General features: G+C 43.1%; 2 protein-coding genes across 11 annotated transcripts in view; both read right to left on the bottom strand.

The window, feature by feature from the left end:
* The window catches only part of aurka (aurora kinase A), an 833,084-nt gene that overhangs the window by 180,273 nt on the left and 636,224 nt on the right, over positions 1–16,587 (bottom strand). The window lies entirely within an intron of this gene.
* celf4 (CUGBP, Elav-like family member 4) overlaps positions 1–16,587 on the bottom strand; it is a 143,481-nt gene that overhangs the window by 21,645 nt on the left and 105,249 nt on the right. For all 6 annotated transcript variants that reach the window (XM_007246010.4, XM_022676518.2, XM_007246011.4 and 3 more), the window contains exon 3: positions 3,597–3,645. In XM_007246010.4, coding sequence (XP_007246072.3) covers positions 3,597–3,645 — 49 coding nt within the window. The remainder of the gene's footprint in view (positions 1–3,596; positions 3,646–16,587) is intronic.

Below are 16,587 nucleotides of genomic sequence, written 5' to 3'. Positions count from 1 at the left end.
AGCCATTTCTAGCTTTACTACAACACTCCAGAACCGTGTTCCAGAGCACCCTAGAACAGCATGGATGGTTAGAATGATCTAGTAGAGTGTAAACATGGATGGGCACAACTCTTCAGAAGAGTAGGAACTGGGAGAACATTCTAGAACACTGTGAAGGGAAGAGAACATTCTAGAACAGTATGAATGAAATAGAACATTTTAAAACAGTGTTGATGGGCATTGCCCTTCAGAACAGTATAAAATGCAAGAACATTCTAGAACAGCGTGGATGGGCACTGCCTTTTAGGACAGTTTGAACTGGGAGAACATTCTAGAACAGTATGAACTAGGAGAACATGCTCAAACAAATGTGTTTTCCAGACTTTAACCAGAAAAAAACGAACCCTACATGGGAAAAACCCTAAATGATGGAAGACCCAGAATGATGTGAATGATGGACAGTCCAGGGTTTAAAGCCTGATTATAGTTATGTCCACGTTCCACCGCACATTAATAAGCAGTATAATTACGCAGTTGGCTGAGGAAGTGTGGGACGGGGATGAGGCCAATTTTTTAGCCCATCTCCATCTACTCCTGCCGTCATGGCATTGTAAAGCCAGTCACATCACCTTGAGACTTTTCCATCTTCAGATGATGATGAAAGTGAGATGGAGTGGAGGGGGGTGTTTTGTTTAGATTAAGGACATGCCTCTCATTCTTTTCCATTCCTGCGTATTCCTGTCTTGTCTCTCCCCTGTGTCCTTTCATTCTTTACTCTATCCGTCTTTGTTTTCTCCCACTGCATCTCTCTGCACATCTTCATCTCTCGCTTCCTCCCGCTGTCCTCTCCCTCACTGACCTCTAGCTTTCTCTCCCCATCTCTCCGAGTGCATGTATATGGCTGGTGAGTGGATGGGGCAGGGGGGCCGGCGAGAGCCATCAGGAGACTCTGACAGGGGAGGTAGTGTGCTTTTAGAGGGGCCAGTGGCGGGATAAATTTGGTGGTCCGATAGGCCAGAGACAATTGATCTGTCAAGTGTGAATTATGTAAGATGGTTTAAATTAGAGAGGTGAATGTATGGAGCCAGATATAGAGAGAGAGAGGCTGAATAGAGAGAGAGAGAGAGAGAGAGAGAGAGAGAGAGAAAGAGTGAGAGAGAAGGGAATGGGTGCATCTTCCTCCAGTTCTCCGGTGTGTTTGTCTTCGTCTCTCCGTGAACCCATCAATCCTGGTTAGGGAATACCAGGCCCAAAGGAGGAAAGGAAGACAAGCAATTCCCCAATCAAAAAGCTTCCCTGCTATCTCTCTCGCTCTCTAGCTCTCTCTCTCTCTCTCTGCCTGTCTGTCTCTCTCCCTCTATCTGTCTCTATCTCTCTCTCTCACGCATCAGAAACTCCACACTGGCCAAAGCACACTAAACCCTGCTAGCTGGTAATTACAGACAGTTTAGAATATCCTCACTAAGAGCTGAAAAAACAGTATAACTGAAGGACAACTTTAAAGAATGAATAGGAATGAAGGACTGAGGTGTTGGAACACACAACAACAGTGTTCTAGAGCACCATAGAACAGCATGGATGCCTAGACGTAAATCTGGTAGAGTGCAAACATGCAACATAACATCCTAGTAAGTTGAGAATGGGTGAGATCACTGTAGAACATTGTGCATTGAAGAACAGTGTGGATAGAGCAGATTCTTCTACAAAAGAATTGAAATGTGACAGAGCATTATAGTACTGTGTATGAGTGGTATAGCCTTTAAAAACAAATTGAACTGGGAAAATATTCTAGAAGGTGAGCGAACGTTCTAGAACTTTATAGAACAGTGTGAATTGGACCAGCCCTTTGAAACAGTACAAACTGGGAGAACACTCTAGAACAGTGTTAAGGGAAGAGAATGTTCTAGAACAGTGTGAAGGGAAGAGGATGTTCTAGAACAGTGTGAAGGGAAGAAAATGTTCTAGAACAGTGTGAAGGGAAGAGAATGTTCTAGAACAGTGTAAAGGGAAGAGAATATTCTATAACAGTGTAAAGGGAAGAGAATGTTCTAAAGGAAGATAATGTTCTATAACAGTGTGAAGGGAAGAGGATGTTCTAGAACAGTGTGAAGGGAAGAGAATGTTCTAGAACAGTGTGAAGGGAATAAAATGTTCTAGAACAGTGTGAAGGGAAGAAAATGTTCTAGAACAGTGTAAAGGGAAGAGAATATTCTAGAACAGTGTAAAGGGAAGAGAATGTTCTAGAACAGTGTAAAAAGGAAGATAATGTTCTATAACAGTGTGAAGGGAAGAGGATGTTCTAGAACAGTGTGAAGGGAAGAGAATATTCTAGAACAGTGTGAAGGGAAGAGAATATTTTAGAACAGTGTGAAGGGAAGAGAATATTCAGAACAGTGTAAAGGGAAACGTACATTCTAGAACAATGCGGATGGGTATAGCCCTTCAAAATAGTATGGACCGGGAGAACATTCTAGAACTGTATGATCTTGGAGAAAAATCTGGAACAGTGTAAATGGTGACATTCTTTCAGAACATTATGGACTGGGAGAACACTCAAGAACAGTGTAAAGGGAAGAGAATGTTCTGGAACAGTGTGGAAGGGGGCCACCCCTCAGTAAAGCATGAACTAGGGCAACATTCTAGAACAGTGGGAAAGGAAAAAGGACATTCTAGAACAGTGTGAGGGAAACAAACATTCTAGAACAGTGTGGATGGGTATAGCCATCCAAAATAGTATGGACCGGGAGAACATTCTATAACTGAATGATCTGGGAGAAAAATCTGGAACAGTGTAAATGGGGACATTTTTTCAGAACATTATGGAATGGGAGAACATTTTAGAACAATGTGAAGAGAAGAGAACATTCTAGAACAGTGCGAAGGGAAGAGGAGACTTTTGAACAGTGTGTATTGGTACAGGCCTTCAGAATAGTATGAACCGGTTGACCATTCTAGAACTGTGTGAACTAGGAGAACATTCTAGAACAGTGTGAAGAGAAGAGAACATTTTAGACCAGTGTGACAGGAAGAGAATATTCTAGAACAAGGAGAACTTTATAGAAGACTGCAAACGGGGATAGCACCTCAGAACAGTATGAATTCTAGAACAATGTAAATGAGCATATATATATATATTGTGAAAATATAGTAATCTAGAATGATATGGAACATGGAATGGGGACTTGTTAACTTGCTAACTTGACCAGTGTCCCTCAGGAACTATGAAATCATGCATTAAAAGGTGGAGTCTGGGCAGGTCTGTGGAAACTGAACAGCGATAAAAGTGCAGTTTAATATAAAGTGATGTGTCCTCAAACTTTTGAAGTGCTTTGTGCATCAACAGCTCTATGCATCAGATCTACGCATCAGTGCGGTGGGGCCGTGGTGCCGTGGGGCGAAGGCCCCCAGGGGGAGGGTCCGGCGTTTATGAAAGGCGGTGCAGGCCGGACTCCTCTGGGTCCTGTAGGCCTGTCAGCGCTCATTGAGGTGCACTATTAAATATGACACTTAAGAATGGGAGTCACTCCGACATCTACGGGTAATGGAGACGGTGATTTAAGACGACAGGAACGTAAAAAAAGAAAGAACGCTAGAAAAAAGAGAAAGTGGAGCTCTACCTCCTCTGCTCTCGCTGTCGGCGGGCTTCACCTGGATCGGCCTGTTCATCTGTGATCACAGCAGGAGAGGGATGGACAGATAGACAGACAAAAAGAGAGAAGAGAGAGAGAAAGAAAAAAAAGAGAGAGAGATTAGATATCTGAGATTGAACATGAAGGGATAGTTGGAATTGTGTACAATTTGAATTAGAACAAGCTTATTAACAAGAGAATAAGAGAGAAAGAATATAATAGAGAGAGAGAAACGAGTGACAAAGTGAGAGCACAAGAAGAGAGAGAGAGAGAAAGAGAGAGAGTAAGAGATAGACAAAGAAAGAGACAAAATAGCGGGGAGGGTCGTGAGTGTGGCATATTGAGAACAGCATGTTAAATAAGTGCATACAGGTGTGTGTGTGTGTGTGTTTGTGTGTGTGTGTGTGTGTGTGTGTGTGTGTGGTCAGCGGTGCTGCGAGGAAAGCCGGTCAGTGCCGTCACTCTCGGCAGGTTCCTGACCCCTCCCCCCAACCCGGCTCAATAATACATGCCACCAATCAATTTTTAATAATGCCAATCGCCACGGTGACAGAGAGGAGGGGTGGAGCCAACACGCCATCAGAAGAGTAACAGAGCAAAGACACATGAAAGGAGGAGAGAGAAAGAAAGGTGGAGGGGAGAGGAGAGAATATAAAAAAAGAGAAAAGCTGAACAAAAGAAGGATGAAAAGAAAGGGAGAGAGAAAAATAGAAAAGAGAGGTGAAAAGAGAGAGAGAGAGAGAGAGAGTAACAGGTCTTATGAAGTGAATGTATAGATGGTGTTTAGTGTGTGTGTGTGTGTGTGTGCTTATGTGTGTGTGTTTGCACATGTGTCTCTGCATATAGATGATGTGTTAAAATATTAAATTAAATCTGCCACAGACTGAAATAATCAACATACAGTTCATACTCCACACATTATTTATACATATACATTTTGCACACACACACACACACACACACACACACACACACACACACACACACACACACACACACACACACACAAACACACACACACACACACACATGCATGCAGACACTGTTATATATAGTCCTGTTACCTCTGAGAAGAATATATATAATATATATACTGATAAAAGTTGGACATTTGCTAGTATTGACCCACGCCCTTGACTGGGCAGAGAAGAAGAAAAGAGGGGGAGCGAACTCAGAGTATTGGGGTGGAGTTCGGGGCAGCTTCACTGTAAAGCGTGAAGCCGAAGCCCCCCCTCTCATGAAGAGAAACACGAGGAAAAATCATAAAATTAACGAAGGAGGAAGATGGGAGGAGGTGGGTGCGAGGTTGTTCAATGAGCAGGTAGAGAGGAAGTGCCGATTTAAATAGGGAAGGAAGTGGGAGGAGTGAGGGCGTGGATCAACTCCCAAAACTTAGTTATGGATACATAACTCCACGTATTGTGTGCATGACTGATTTGTTGAAGCACAAACAGATAGAGGTGCTAATCTTTTTCATAATTTTTATAATTTTGTGTTTGAGTAAAATGAACATTGTTGTTTTATTCTATAAACTACAGACAACATTTCTCCCAAATTCCAAATACAAATGTTGTGATTTAGAGCATTTATTTGCAGAAAATGAGAAATGGCTGAAATAACAAAAAAGATGCAGAGCTTTCAGACCTGAAATAATGCAAAGAAAACAAGTTTATATTCATAAAGTTTTAAGAGTTTAGAAAATCAATATTTGGTGGAATAATCCTGGTTATTGATCACGGTTTTCATGCATCTTGGCATCATGTTCTCCTCCACCAGTCTTACACACTGCTTTTGGATAACTTTATACCTTTACTCCTGGTACAAAAATTGGCCCTTTAAAAATAAACAAAAGTTAAGAAGTGATAGTTAAGAATGAATTAGATTGAATTAAAAAAGGCAAATTTCATTTGATTTGGTGTAACTGCGAGCTAAAAGCAGTGCAGGTTGTGCCGTAGCTGTTGTATTTTGCTCAGATAGAGCTCTCCACAATTATACAGCCACAGTGCACAGTGGCAACACAGGAGCTTTCACTCAGGTCCTTTAGATGTGATACAAAGATGTCCCTGTCCGGGAGCCACATTAAAAGCGAGCTATGGGGCCTCCCACTACATAAAGTTCACACGTTTTCAGGCCTAATCACACGCGCGCACACACACACACACACACACACACACACACACACACACACACACACACACACACACACACACACACACACACACACTCTTCCATCTCCCTCTTTTATCGCGAGTAAAGCCTGGCTAACGTTTTAATGTGTTTTGATGCATTATTTATTTCACCATGGCTGCTGATAGCACGAGAGAAAGAGGGAGGGGGCGAGAGAGGGGGAAAGGGAAAGAGAGAGAGAGAGAGAGAGAGAGAGAGAGTGGTGAGAGTGGTTGGGGGGGTAGATCAGGACATAGATCGGGGAGCAGAGCAAGGTCACACACTCACACACACTCACCCCCCCCAATACACACACACACACACACACACACACACACACACACACACACTCCCAGCAGGCCCTGCCTCACATACATTTTAATGTTTGCCTCTGACTGGTACAAATGGACTGTGCTGGATGTGTGCTAATTGTATTCCTCCTACTGGATCTCACCCAGGAGAGACGAACCTACTGGCACTAAAGCATTTTACCTCCAGACACACACACACACACACACACACACAGACATACACATGTGTGTGTTTTACTATATTTGTAGTAAGGACTACCATTGATTTCTCTATTACCGTAGTTAAGCTAGGCCAAATTTATATCCTAATCCCTCATTTTAACCCTAACTGATACTAAAAAATACTAAACCCTAAAACTAAAGCCCTATCGATGGGATTCATTTCTCAGTATATCACCTCTACTCAGTGATGAAACTCTTGCATCCAGACTGCAATTGAAAAAACAGGAGAATCAGTGAGTTTTTTGGCTTTTCTCGGTCACATGACATCTTGTTCAGTAGCTCCTCCATTTCCACTCGCTGTTGTTGTGTTTTTACGTGGATCTTTATGGAAAAACGCACCCAAAATGTATTTACGGTGCACGGCAGTGGACAAATAGCTATTTTATTAAACACAAGGAGACTAAACTCAGAGATGTGTGTCCGGACGGAACCAAAATTAATGGAGGACCACAGAGTGTCTCAGGGAAAAAAAAAAAGGTAAGTAATTTCTGTAGTCAAGCTAGGCCAAATTTATACCTAAATATATCCGTCAACAAAATAAGCCAAAATGTAACCTCAATAACCCTCATTTTAACCCTAAATCTAAAGCCCTAATGATGGGATTAATTTCTCAATATTTCACTTCTACTCAGTGATAAAACTCTTGCATCCGGACTTGAAAATTGAAAAAACAGGAGAATCAGTGAGTTTTTTGGCTTTTCTCGGTCACATGACATCGCGTTCAGTAGCTCCTCCATTTCCACTCGCTGTTATATTTGCGTGGATCTCGGTGAAAACACACACCCAAAGTGTAATTACGGTGTGTGGCAATGGACAAATAGCTATTTATTAAACACAAGGAGACGAAACTCAGAGATGTGTGTCTGGACAGGACCAAAACAACCGGAGGACCACGGAGTTCAGCAAAAAAAAAATAAAAAAGGTGGGTTATGCAGCCTACAATTTTCCCAGAGAACGTCTATGAAAAACACACATATAGTTGTTGTAACCATACTAATCCCAAAACTAACCCAATTTAACTTTACCTTTACTCTAATCCTAACCTTAACCCTGACTATAACCACGTTAACACTTCATCTAGCCATGCTAAAATCATAACTATACTGAACCTAATATTAACCCTAACCTAAAAACTCCTAACCTCTGTACCCAAAATGTTCTTTCTCTTTTTTGATGTATTTAGTGTCCTACACACACACACACACACACACACACACACACACACAGTAATAGTATAGAGTATAGTAGTAATAGAGTGTGAGTATGTGAGTTCTGCTGAGTTGGGTAACCTCGAGTTCTTACTGGAGTGACAGACAGATGGCAGCATTGAGCAAGACAGAACACACACACTCAGGCACCCCCCCTCCCTCCCTCTACACACACACACACACACACACACACATTGTTGTAAAATATTGTAAAAGAAGAAAAAATCCTCCACGCCTTGATTTCACACAAAGGAACACAGAGAAACACACGCAGAGACAAACACTTACACACACACACACTGACACACACACACACACACACACACACACACACACACACACACACACACACACACACACACATCCATCACGACTTCCACAAATCGCATGCAAATATCATACACACTCAATTGCACAGCCATTCCAGCGCATGAATAGAAACTTGCACCTTAAGACACACACACACACAAACACACACCACAATAACACGTGCACACACACACACACAAGCACACACACACACACCCACACTTTGCCAGCAGCACTCATTTCTGTCCAGCCGTGCTGTATGAATCTCTATGAAGCTGAACGGCCTTGGTCAGGGCCTGCTCTACACAACCAGGCTATAGATTATGTAACTGTGAGTACGCACACACACACACACACACACACACACACACACTGCACTAAGTAAATGGCCAGGGAAATGGGCATGCAGGGCACAGGAGCGTGAGATACACACAGTGGCCTTGTTGTCACCAGCGGCTCCCATCACCTTCCAGCACAGCACGGCAGAAACACGCTGTTAGCAGACCCCCACTAAATCCCTCAGCAGCAGCTAAAGCCATAGCTCACTCTTCCTTTCTCTCTCTCTCTCTCTCTCTCTCTCTCTCTGTATCTCTCTCTCTCTCTCTCTCTCTCTCTCTCTCTGTATCTCACGCTCTCTTTGTCTCTCTGTTGGTTTTTCAATTGCAGGATTTAACATTTAGCACCAAACCGAACAGCTTGAATTTTTGCACCAGGAGTAAAGGCATAAAGTTATCCAAAAGCAGTGTGTAAGACTGGTGGAGAAGAACATGATGCCAAGATGCTTGAAAAAAAAAGTGATTAAAAACCACCAGGGTTATTCCACCAAATATTGATTTCTGAACTCTTAAAACTTTTTTTAATATGAACTTGTTTTCTTTGCATTATTTGAGGTATGAAAGCTTTGCATCTTTTGTTATTTTAGAAAATTTGGAAGAAATGTTGTCTGTAGTTTGTAGAATAAAACAACAATGTTCAATTTACTCAAACATAAACCTATATTATAGTATTGGAATCTTAACCATTCCTCTCTAGACAATAAAGACAGTTACTCCAACAAAGGCAGAATAAACAATATTCTTGTACTTCTACTTTGGGCTTGGCATGCTGCTAACTGCACTTTGTAACTCTAGTATTTGGACCTGAATTTGGGACATGAATTTGGGGTTTTCTGCAATAAATGTGGACATGATTAGTGGACTACATTTTGGAACATTGGTCTGAGGATTTGATTTGATACATTGAACTACAAGAATAAAACAATCAGCTTTGCACTTCTGGAATTAGGCATGATGTCAATAGGTTTACAATATCCATCTTTTCCAGAGAGTCCTCTTTTATTGGCATTGCTATTCTCTAGGCAAGATATATGTGTGTATGTGTGTGTGTGTGTGTGTGTGTGTGTGTGTGTACATGAAGCAAAATGACAGTAATAACTGCAGAGTTCTAAAGGTCAAAAAGTTTGAAGCGACTGTTCTAAACTTTTCCACCACTTTTCAAAAGGAAACATTCCAACTTTTTCCCCCACAAAGGGAACAAATGAGAGGAAGAAAACAACCCGTTCAGGTGCTGGAACGGCAGCAGAAAGGCCGAGCTGCTTTGTTGTTCTCCACTCAGAGCTCACTGAGAGTCAGTCAGGACAACAAAGCCAGAAGAACAAATACTAAATAAAAACATAAAGATAAATTATGAATCCGCACAGCCTGCGCCGCTCCAGCGCTCAGACACAAGTGTCTCTAACATGACTGTATAATAAATCAGTGCAGGACCAGCGGAGTCACGGCACAGCTGAAGCCCACCCTGTAAACACACACCCGGCACACACACACACACACACACACACACACACACACACACACACACACACACACACACACACACACACACTTGATTGGTCTCTGTTACCACATCTGTCCTACACACAGTAGAGCAGGTGAGATTCCAACAGCAAACCCTTTACTTCCAGGCCTAACTTCACACTACTGTAACTCAGTGGTGTGCAGTGAGGCCCTTCTAACCCTTCAGAGAAGGGGTGACAATAAATGCATGTAAATAATTACATAATTTTTAATTAGGATATATATATATATATCATAGCTATTGTAAGTGTAAGAATTAATTTTATAAATTAACTAAAATAAAGGAAACAGCAACTAATTCAAAGCATTAGTCTTTTAGTGTTTTTTTTGTAGTTGTTACAGGACTCTGGAATCTGGAATCTGACTGACAGCAGTTTTAACCAATCAAAGCTTTTTAAAATGGCTCCTCCCCCGCGTGACTGCTCGTGGACCCTTCTCCTGATTTTGAGAAGGGTGTAGTAATGAGTCTATTAGCAAAGTCGAAGGACAGTCTAACCAATCAGATTCATGATTTTCACTAAGGGGCGGGGCCATGGCCGCCTAATCCCTTCTCAGCGCTGTGGTGAAGGTGTTACGCGTCGCTTAGTCATATGAATTTGCACAGACAAGCGAAGGAGAGGATGCACGACTGCAGTGTGGGGTATGTGGCGAAGAATGCTCTCTGCCTGATTTCTGCATTTTACTATTAACAGTGTCCCAGCACTAAGTTCAATGGCACTGAAAAAATCCTCCCCTTTAGATCAACATTTCTCTGTGAATCTGGACCTTCTGCATGATCCATAAAACAGATACAGAGCCCGCCTCAATGTGAAAGATGATTCGCGCCTGTTCCTGATATATTTGTGCCTCAATGCAGGCCCAACCATCCCAACCATTTTATTTGCGCTGCCAATGATGGGGGCGGTCGCAAAATTTTCTGGAGAATACAAGGGGGTCGCGTAGTTAAAAAGGTTAAGAAACCTTGGTTTACTTCATCCTCTTCCGCATCCTCAACCCATCCTCGTCCTCCTCCGCATCATTCTCCTCATCCTCATCTCCATCCTCAAGACCTGTCTGCAGTTGAGTTTTTAAACTTTTCTTCACACCATTGCTTACTCCATCCCCATCTTAAACCCCATCCTTATTCTCATCCTCCTCTGCATGCTTCAACCCATCCTCATCCTTATCTACATCCTGCTCATCCTTATCCCCATCTTTCTCTTTATTCTCATCCTCAACCCCGTCCACAAGACCAATCTGCAGCCAAATTTTAGACTTTCCTTGACACTATTGTTTACTTCATCCTCCTCTGCATCCTCAACCCCATACTCATCCGCATCTTTCTCCCTATCCTTATCCCCTTCCTCATCTTCATTCTCATCTTCGTCCTCAAGACCTTCTTCACACCATTGCTTACTCTATTCCCATCCTCATCCTATTCCTATCCTCATCCCATCCTTATTCTCAGTATCCTTATCCCCATCCTCACTCTCATTCCTATTTCCATCCCATCCTCATTCACATCCTTATCCTTACCCGTATTCCTATCCTCGTTCTTATCCTCATCCCATCCTTACTCTTATCCTTATCTTTATCCCTATTCCCATCCTCTTCCTCCTCGTCCTCACCCTCCTCCTCATTTTTCTTACCCTCCGTTCTTTCTCCTCCTCTCTCCTCAGCTCTGCTTTATTCCCGCCGCTGTGCACAGGTGTCGGCTAAAATTTGGATTCTATTGAATTATTAAACCACTGCTGTGCCCATAACTCACACTCATTACACCTCTCTCTCTACCATTCTCTCTCTCTCTCTCTCTCTCTCTACCATTCTCTCTCTCATTCTCGCTCTCACATCCGTCCTCACTTTCTCTCATTCTCCCTTTATCAATATCTCTCTCGCATGCCCCTTTCCCTTTTTCTCTCCTTTTGTTTTACTTCTCTTTCACCTTCTTCTTTCCCCATCCCCACATTTCCCCATCCTTAATGCTCTTATTTTCTTTGTTTTTTTTTCTTTCTTTCTTTCTTTCTTTCTTTCTGTAACATTTTCTTTTTTTTCTTTCATTTCTTTATGTCTATTTCTTTTCTTTTTAACTCTCCATTTGTTTCTGTTTCTTTATTTTACCATTCCCCTACTTTTCTTACACTTCCTCTGCTTCTTTTCATGTGTCTTTCATTTTCTCTCTCTCTTTGAGTCTCTCTCTCTCTCTCTCTCTCTCTCTCTCTCTCTCTCTCTCTCTCTCTCTCTCTCTCTGTGTTGCATGCTGGGAGTGGGGGTGAGAATGCCGGGTGAGCGGGTGTGAGGAGCTGAGAGCGGATGTTTCTTTACTTCTACATTGTTCTTCTGGATTAATTTTCGGGGCTTTATTGTATCACAACCGTACCTTGCTACAATATCATAAGTAGCGCCGTTCTTTTTTCTTTATTATAATTGTTTACTAACTTTTTTCGGGTTTTTTTTGGGCCTCGTGGCGGAGCGCGGGGATGGCGGCTCACCTGAATGGGGGAGGCCGCTCTCTCTCGCTTCGCCACGGGGTGCGCTGCGAGGTGAGATCCGAGGTTTCAGTGGAGCAGGTCCTGTTGGCAGTAGGAGAGCGCGTGCGATGCGAGAACATTGTATCTGCGTCCCGGATGAATAAGGCCGTGGTTGTTTTCTTGACAGAGAGGGATCTCGCATACCAGCTGATTGAGCACGGAATACGGGTAAGTGGAGAACTTTATTCCGTTACTCCGCTGGGTGCAACTACAACAAGAGTTACCATCTCTAACACCCCCCCGTTTATTCCCGACGCGGATATAGAGCGGGAACTCTCCCGCTTTGGGAGGATAGTGAGTGATGTGAGAATGCTTCCACTGAACTGTAAGAACCCCGCGCTCAAGCACGTCCTCTCATTCAGGCGCGCAGTTCTAATGTTCTTGAACGAGCCGACGTTAGATGTTTCCTTCAGAGTTTTATATGAAGGAAAATCCTACATGCTGTACGCTAGTACTGGAAGTCAGAGGTGCTTTGATTGCGGGGATATTGGCCACAAGCAGTCTGTCTGTCCGCACAGAGGGAGGGATAGTCAGATAGCTGGGCCGAGTGGAGCTGGGACAGGGGGTCAGGCTGAGGGGAGCTACAGTGTACAGTCAGCGCTGCTCACAGGTGAGCCTTTAGATAACGGTGCAGCTGCAAACACTGAGCAGGAGCGTGGTGGTGCAGGTGAGAGTGAGCAGGAGCGTGTTGGTGCAGGTGAGGTTGAGCAGGAGCGTGGTGTTGCAGCTGTAAATATTGAGCGAGAGTGTGGTGGTGAGTGTGAGCAGGGTGGTGGTGGTGTAGGTCAGAGTAAGCAGGTGGATGGTGAGCGAGAGAGTAGTGACGGGAACGGATCTGTTCAGTTTCCTGGGGGTAGTGGTGTTGATCAGGTTGCCAGTGCTCAGGTCGGTGGTGCTGCTGTAGGGATCAGCGGGGTGCAGGGGAGGGTCAGTAGTGATCAGGGGGAGGGGCTAAGTGCTGAGCAGGTAAGGCTGAGTGATGCAGGTCAGGTGTCGGACCCGCAGCCTGGTGCAGCAGTAATGGTACAGGCACAGGCGGAGAGTGCTGGGAGTAGTGGTTTGGCTCACAGTGGGGCTGGGATAAACACGGAGGTAGCAGAGAGTTCTATGGAGCTGGATGAGGAAATGGAGCTGCGTGGGTCACAGGATGATGATAGTTTCTCAGATATATCTGACATTGGTGTCTCTCAGTTTGGGGGAGACAGTCCATTGTATACTCTGAAGGAAATTAATGATTTCCTGGATACTACGTTTGGTAAATCGGTTAATGTTGTAGATTTTTTTTCCAGATGTTGAAAAATTTATAGCATCTGTAGTGCACTTGCGTTCAGTAGCCAGTTTTGTGGAATTAGACAGAAAAAAGAGATTTCGTCTAAAGAATCATCTGACTAAACTAAGACAAAAGGAGCGTCTCAAAAAAGAAAAACAATGATCACAGTGCACAGGGTGTTTATTTCTTTTACTGTTGCTGTCCTTGTCTGCTTATTCCTTCTAATTTCTCTTTCCATGGAGAGGCTTAGGATAGGCTCTTTAAACATTAATGGTGGCAGGGACAAGATGAAAAGGGCTATGATTTCTGAATGCATTACACAAAAGAATATAGACATCCTTTTTTTGCAAGAAACGCATAGTGATCATGATAATGAGGCAGAGTGGAAGATGTGGTGGAAAGGAGATTTTTATTTTAGTCACGGGTCAAATATTTCGGCAGGGGTGGGAGTGCTTTTTAATAGTAGATTGTTTTTAGATAATCCAAAGGTCACAGAATTAGAGCAGGGTAGAATCTTAATTATTCAGGTAGAAATTAGACTAACAGAGTTCCTTTTTGTTAATGTTTATGCTCCAAATAGGGGTGGTGAGAGAGTGCGTTTGCTCTCTAGGTTAAAAGATGCTTTGCGGCAGGTCACTGGCAGTCCAGTAGTGGTAATGGGAGGAGACTGGAACTGCACTCTGGACTTTACAATAGATAGGACAGGGGAGGAGCCACACCCACAGTCTGCTGTGATGTTGGGAGAGGTGCTAAATCAGTGTGCTCTGGTAGATGTCTGGAGAGAAAAAAATCAGAAAGTGACACAGTATACGTGGTTTAAGGCATCGGATAACTGTATCAGTGCAGCGAGGCTGGACAGGTTCTATATTTCAATGGCTCACAGAAATAGGTTTATTGATACAGGCATGTTTCCCTCAGGTTTCTCAGATCATTATCTGATTGTTTTGGATTTTATGATGTCAGATACACAGAAAGAAAGTTCTTATTGGCGTTTTAATGTTAGACTACTTCAGGATGAAGGTTTTATTAAACATTTTAAAACAATTTGGGAGGAATGGAGGCTGCGGAAAGAAGAGTTTGAGAGTTTGGTATCCTGGTGGGAGGTGGGAAAAACTCAGATTAGGATTTTTTGTCAGCAGTATACTGCCCACACAAGTGGTATTGTAAATGACACTTTATGTGCTTTAGAGACAGAAATCAGTCTGCTGGAGAGTGAGATAGTTGGTGCCAATACTGCTGATATGAGAAGGAGGTTGGATGGCAGAAAGAAGGTTTTGAGTTCTTTTTTACATAAACAAGCAAAGAAGGCACTGGCTAGACATCGGTTTTCTAGTGTTAATGAAATGGATTCTCCAAGTGCCTTCTTTTTTAATTTAACAAAAAAGGTTCAACGTCAGAACAAAATGCTGTACCTCCAGTCTTCAGATGGACGTGTGACTTCTCTTCCGACTGAAATGAGGAAAATTGCTACAGACTTTTTTATGGATTTGTATGGAGCTGCTGACTGTAATTCTTCATGCAGAGAGGAACTCTTGCGTGATCTGCCCAAGATCACTGGGGAGCAGGCTGATCTTCTGGAGGCAGATCTACAGCTGCAGGAACTGGCCACTGCTGTACAGGAATTAACTTCTGGACGTGCTCCTGGGATTGACGGCATTCCTGCTGAATTTTTTAAATCTTTTTGGGATTTTTTTGGAGAAGACCTGCTTGAGGTGTTTAGAGCTGTTTTTATTGAAGGCAGGTTACCGGTGTCTTCTTCACGGGCTGTACTCTCACTGCTGCCTAAGAAAGGGGATCTGGGACTTCTAAAGAACTGGAGGCCAGTGTCGCTTTTATGCACGGACTACAAGATTTTAGCAAAATGTCTTGCAAATAGACTGAAACTTTGCTTGCACACTATAATACACCCCAATCAGTCTTACTGCATACCCAGTCGCACTATAATGGACAATCTGTTTTTAGTCAGAGATGTCATTGACTTGAGTAATATGGATGTTTGTGAGATAGGTCTTTTAACCATTGATCAGGAGAAAGCTTTTGATAGAGTTGACCACTTGTATTTGTTTAAAACTCTTGAAGCTTTTGGTGTGCAAAATGTTTTTTTATCATGGTTGAATGTGCTGTACTCTGAGGCCTCTTTCATTTTAAAGGTTGGGGGTGGTCTTAGTGAACCCTTAATGATGAGAAGAGGGATTAGACAAGGGTGTCCACTTAGTGGCCAGTTATATAGTTTGGCCATTGAACCTTTGTTGAGTAGACTAAGAGCAGATATGCAGGGATTTTATTTTAGAGGTTTGGAGGAACGAGTGGTTTTATCTGCATATGCAGATGATGTTACTGTCTTCCTGAAGCATCAGGCTGATGTTCAAGCTCTTCTTAGAGCTTTAGATATTTATGCAAGTGCCTCCTCAGCGAAAGTAAACTGGGATAAATGTGAGACTTTTTTAGCAGGGCAGTGGCAGAGGGCTGCACCCCCTATATTACCAGGTAATCTGCAGTGGGGCAGAGAAGGCCTGAAGTATCTAGGAGTTTTTATGGGAACGTCACATTTTCTGCAGAAGAACTGGGATGGTATTGTGGAAAAGGTGTGTGCTAAGTTGTCTAAGTGGACCTGGGTCCTGCCACAGCTGTCATATAGGGGGAGGGTACTGGTGGCCAATAACCTTATAGCTTCTATGCTGTGGCACCGAGTGACAGTTCTAGAACCTCCTGATGCCCTCATTAAGGACATACAGAGGCAGATCGTGAATTTCTTCTGGTCAGGCCAGCACTGGATCCCGGCTGCTGTACTCTACCTGCCGCTGCAGGAGGGGGGGCAGGGCCTGATCGATCTGTCGAGCCGAATTAAAACTTTTCGCTTACAGACTGTGCAAAGACTTTTATATGGAGATGGACTGGCTTGGGCTGGCACTGCCTGTGCTTTATTGCAGCGAGTGGAGAGCATGGCTTATGATAAGCATCTTTTTATTCTACGTGTAAACGAAATGAATTTGTTAGCAACATCTCCTTTTTATCAGTCTGTTTTAAGAGCGTGGTTAACAATGCTGAACATTGACAGAGTGGATGAACCTTTTACTACCATTAAGGACGAGCCATTGTTTTATAACCCTCTTATAAAATCACGGATTTT

This window comes from Astyanax mexicanus, chromosome 17 (genome assembly GCF_023375975.1).
Source record: "Astyanax mexicanus isolate ESR-SI-001 chromosome 17, AstMex3_surface, whole genome shotgun sequence".
NCBI classification, from domain to species: Eukaryota; Metazoa; Chordata; class Actinopteri; order Characiformes; family Acestrorhamphidae; genus Astyanax; species Astyanax mexicanus.
The sequence above is the reverse complement of the archived record's forward strand: the minus strand, read 5'-3'. Positions and strand labels throughout refer to the sequence as shown.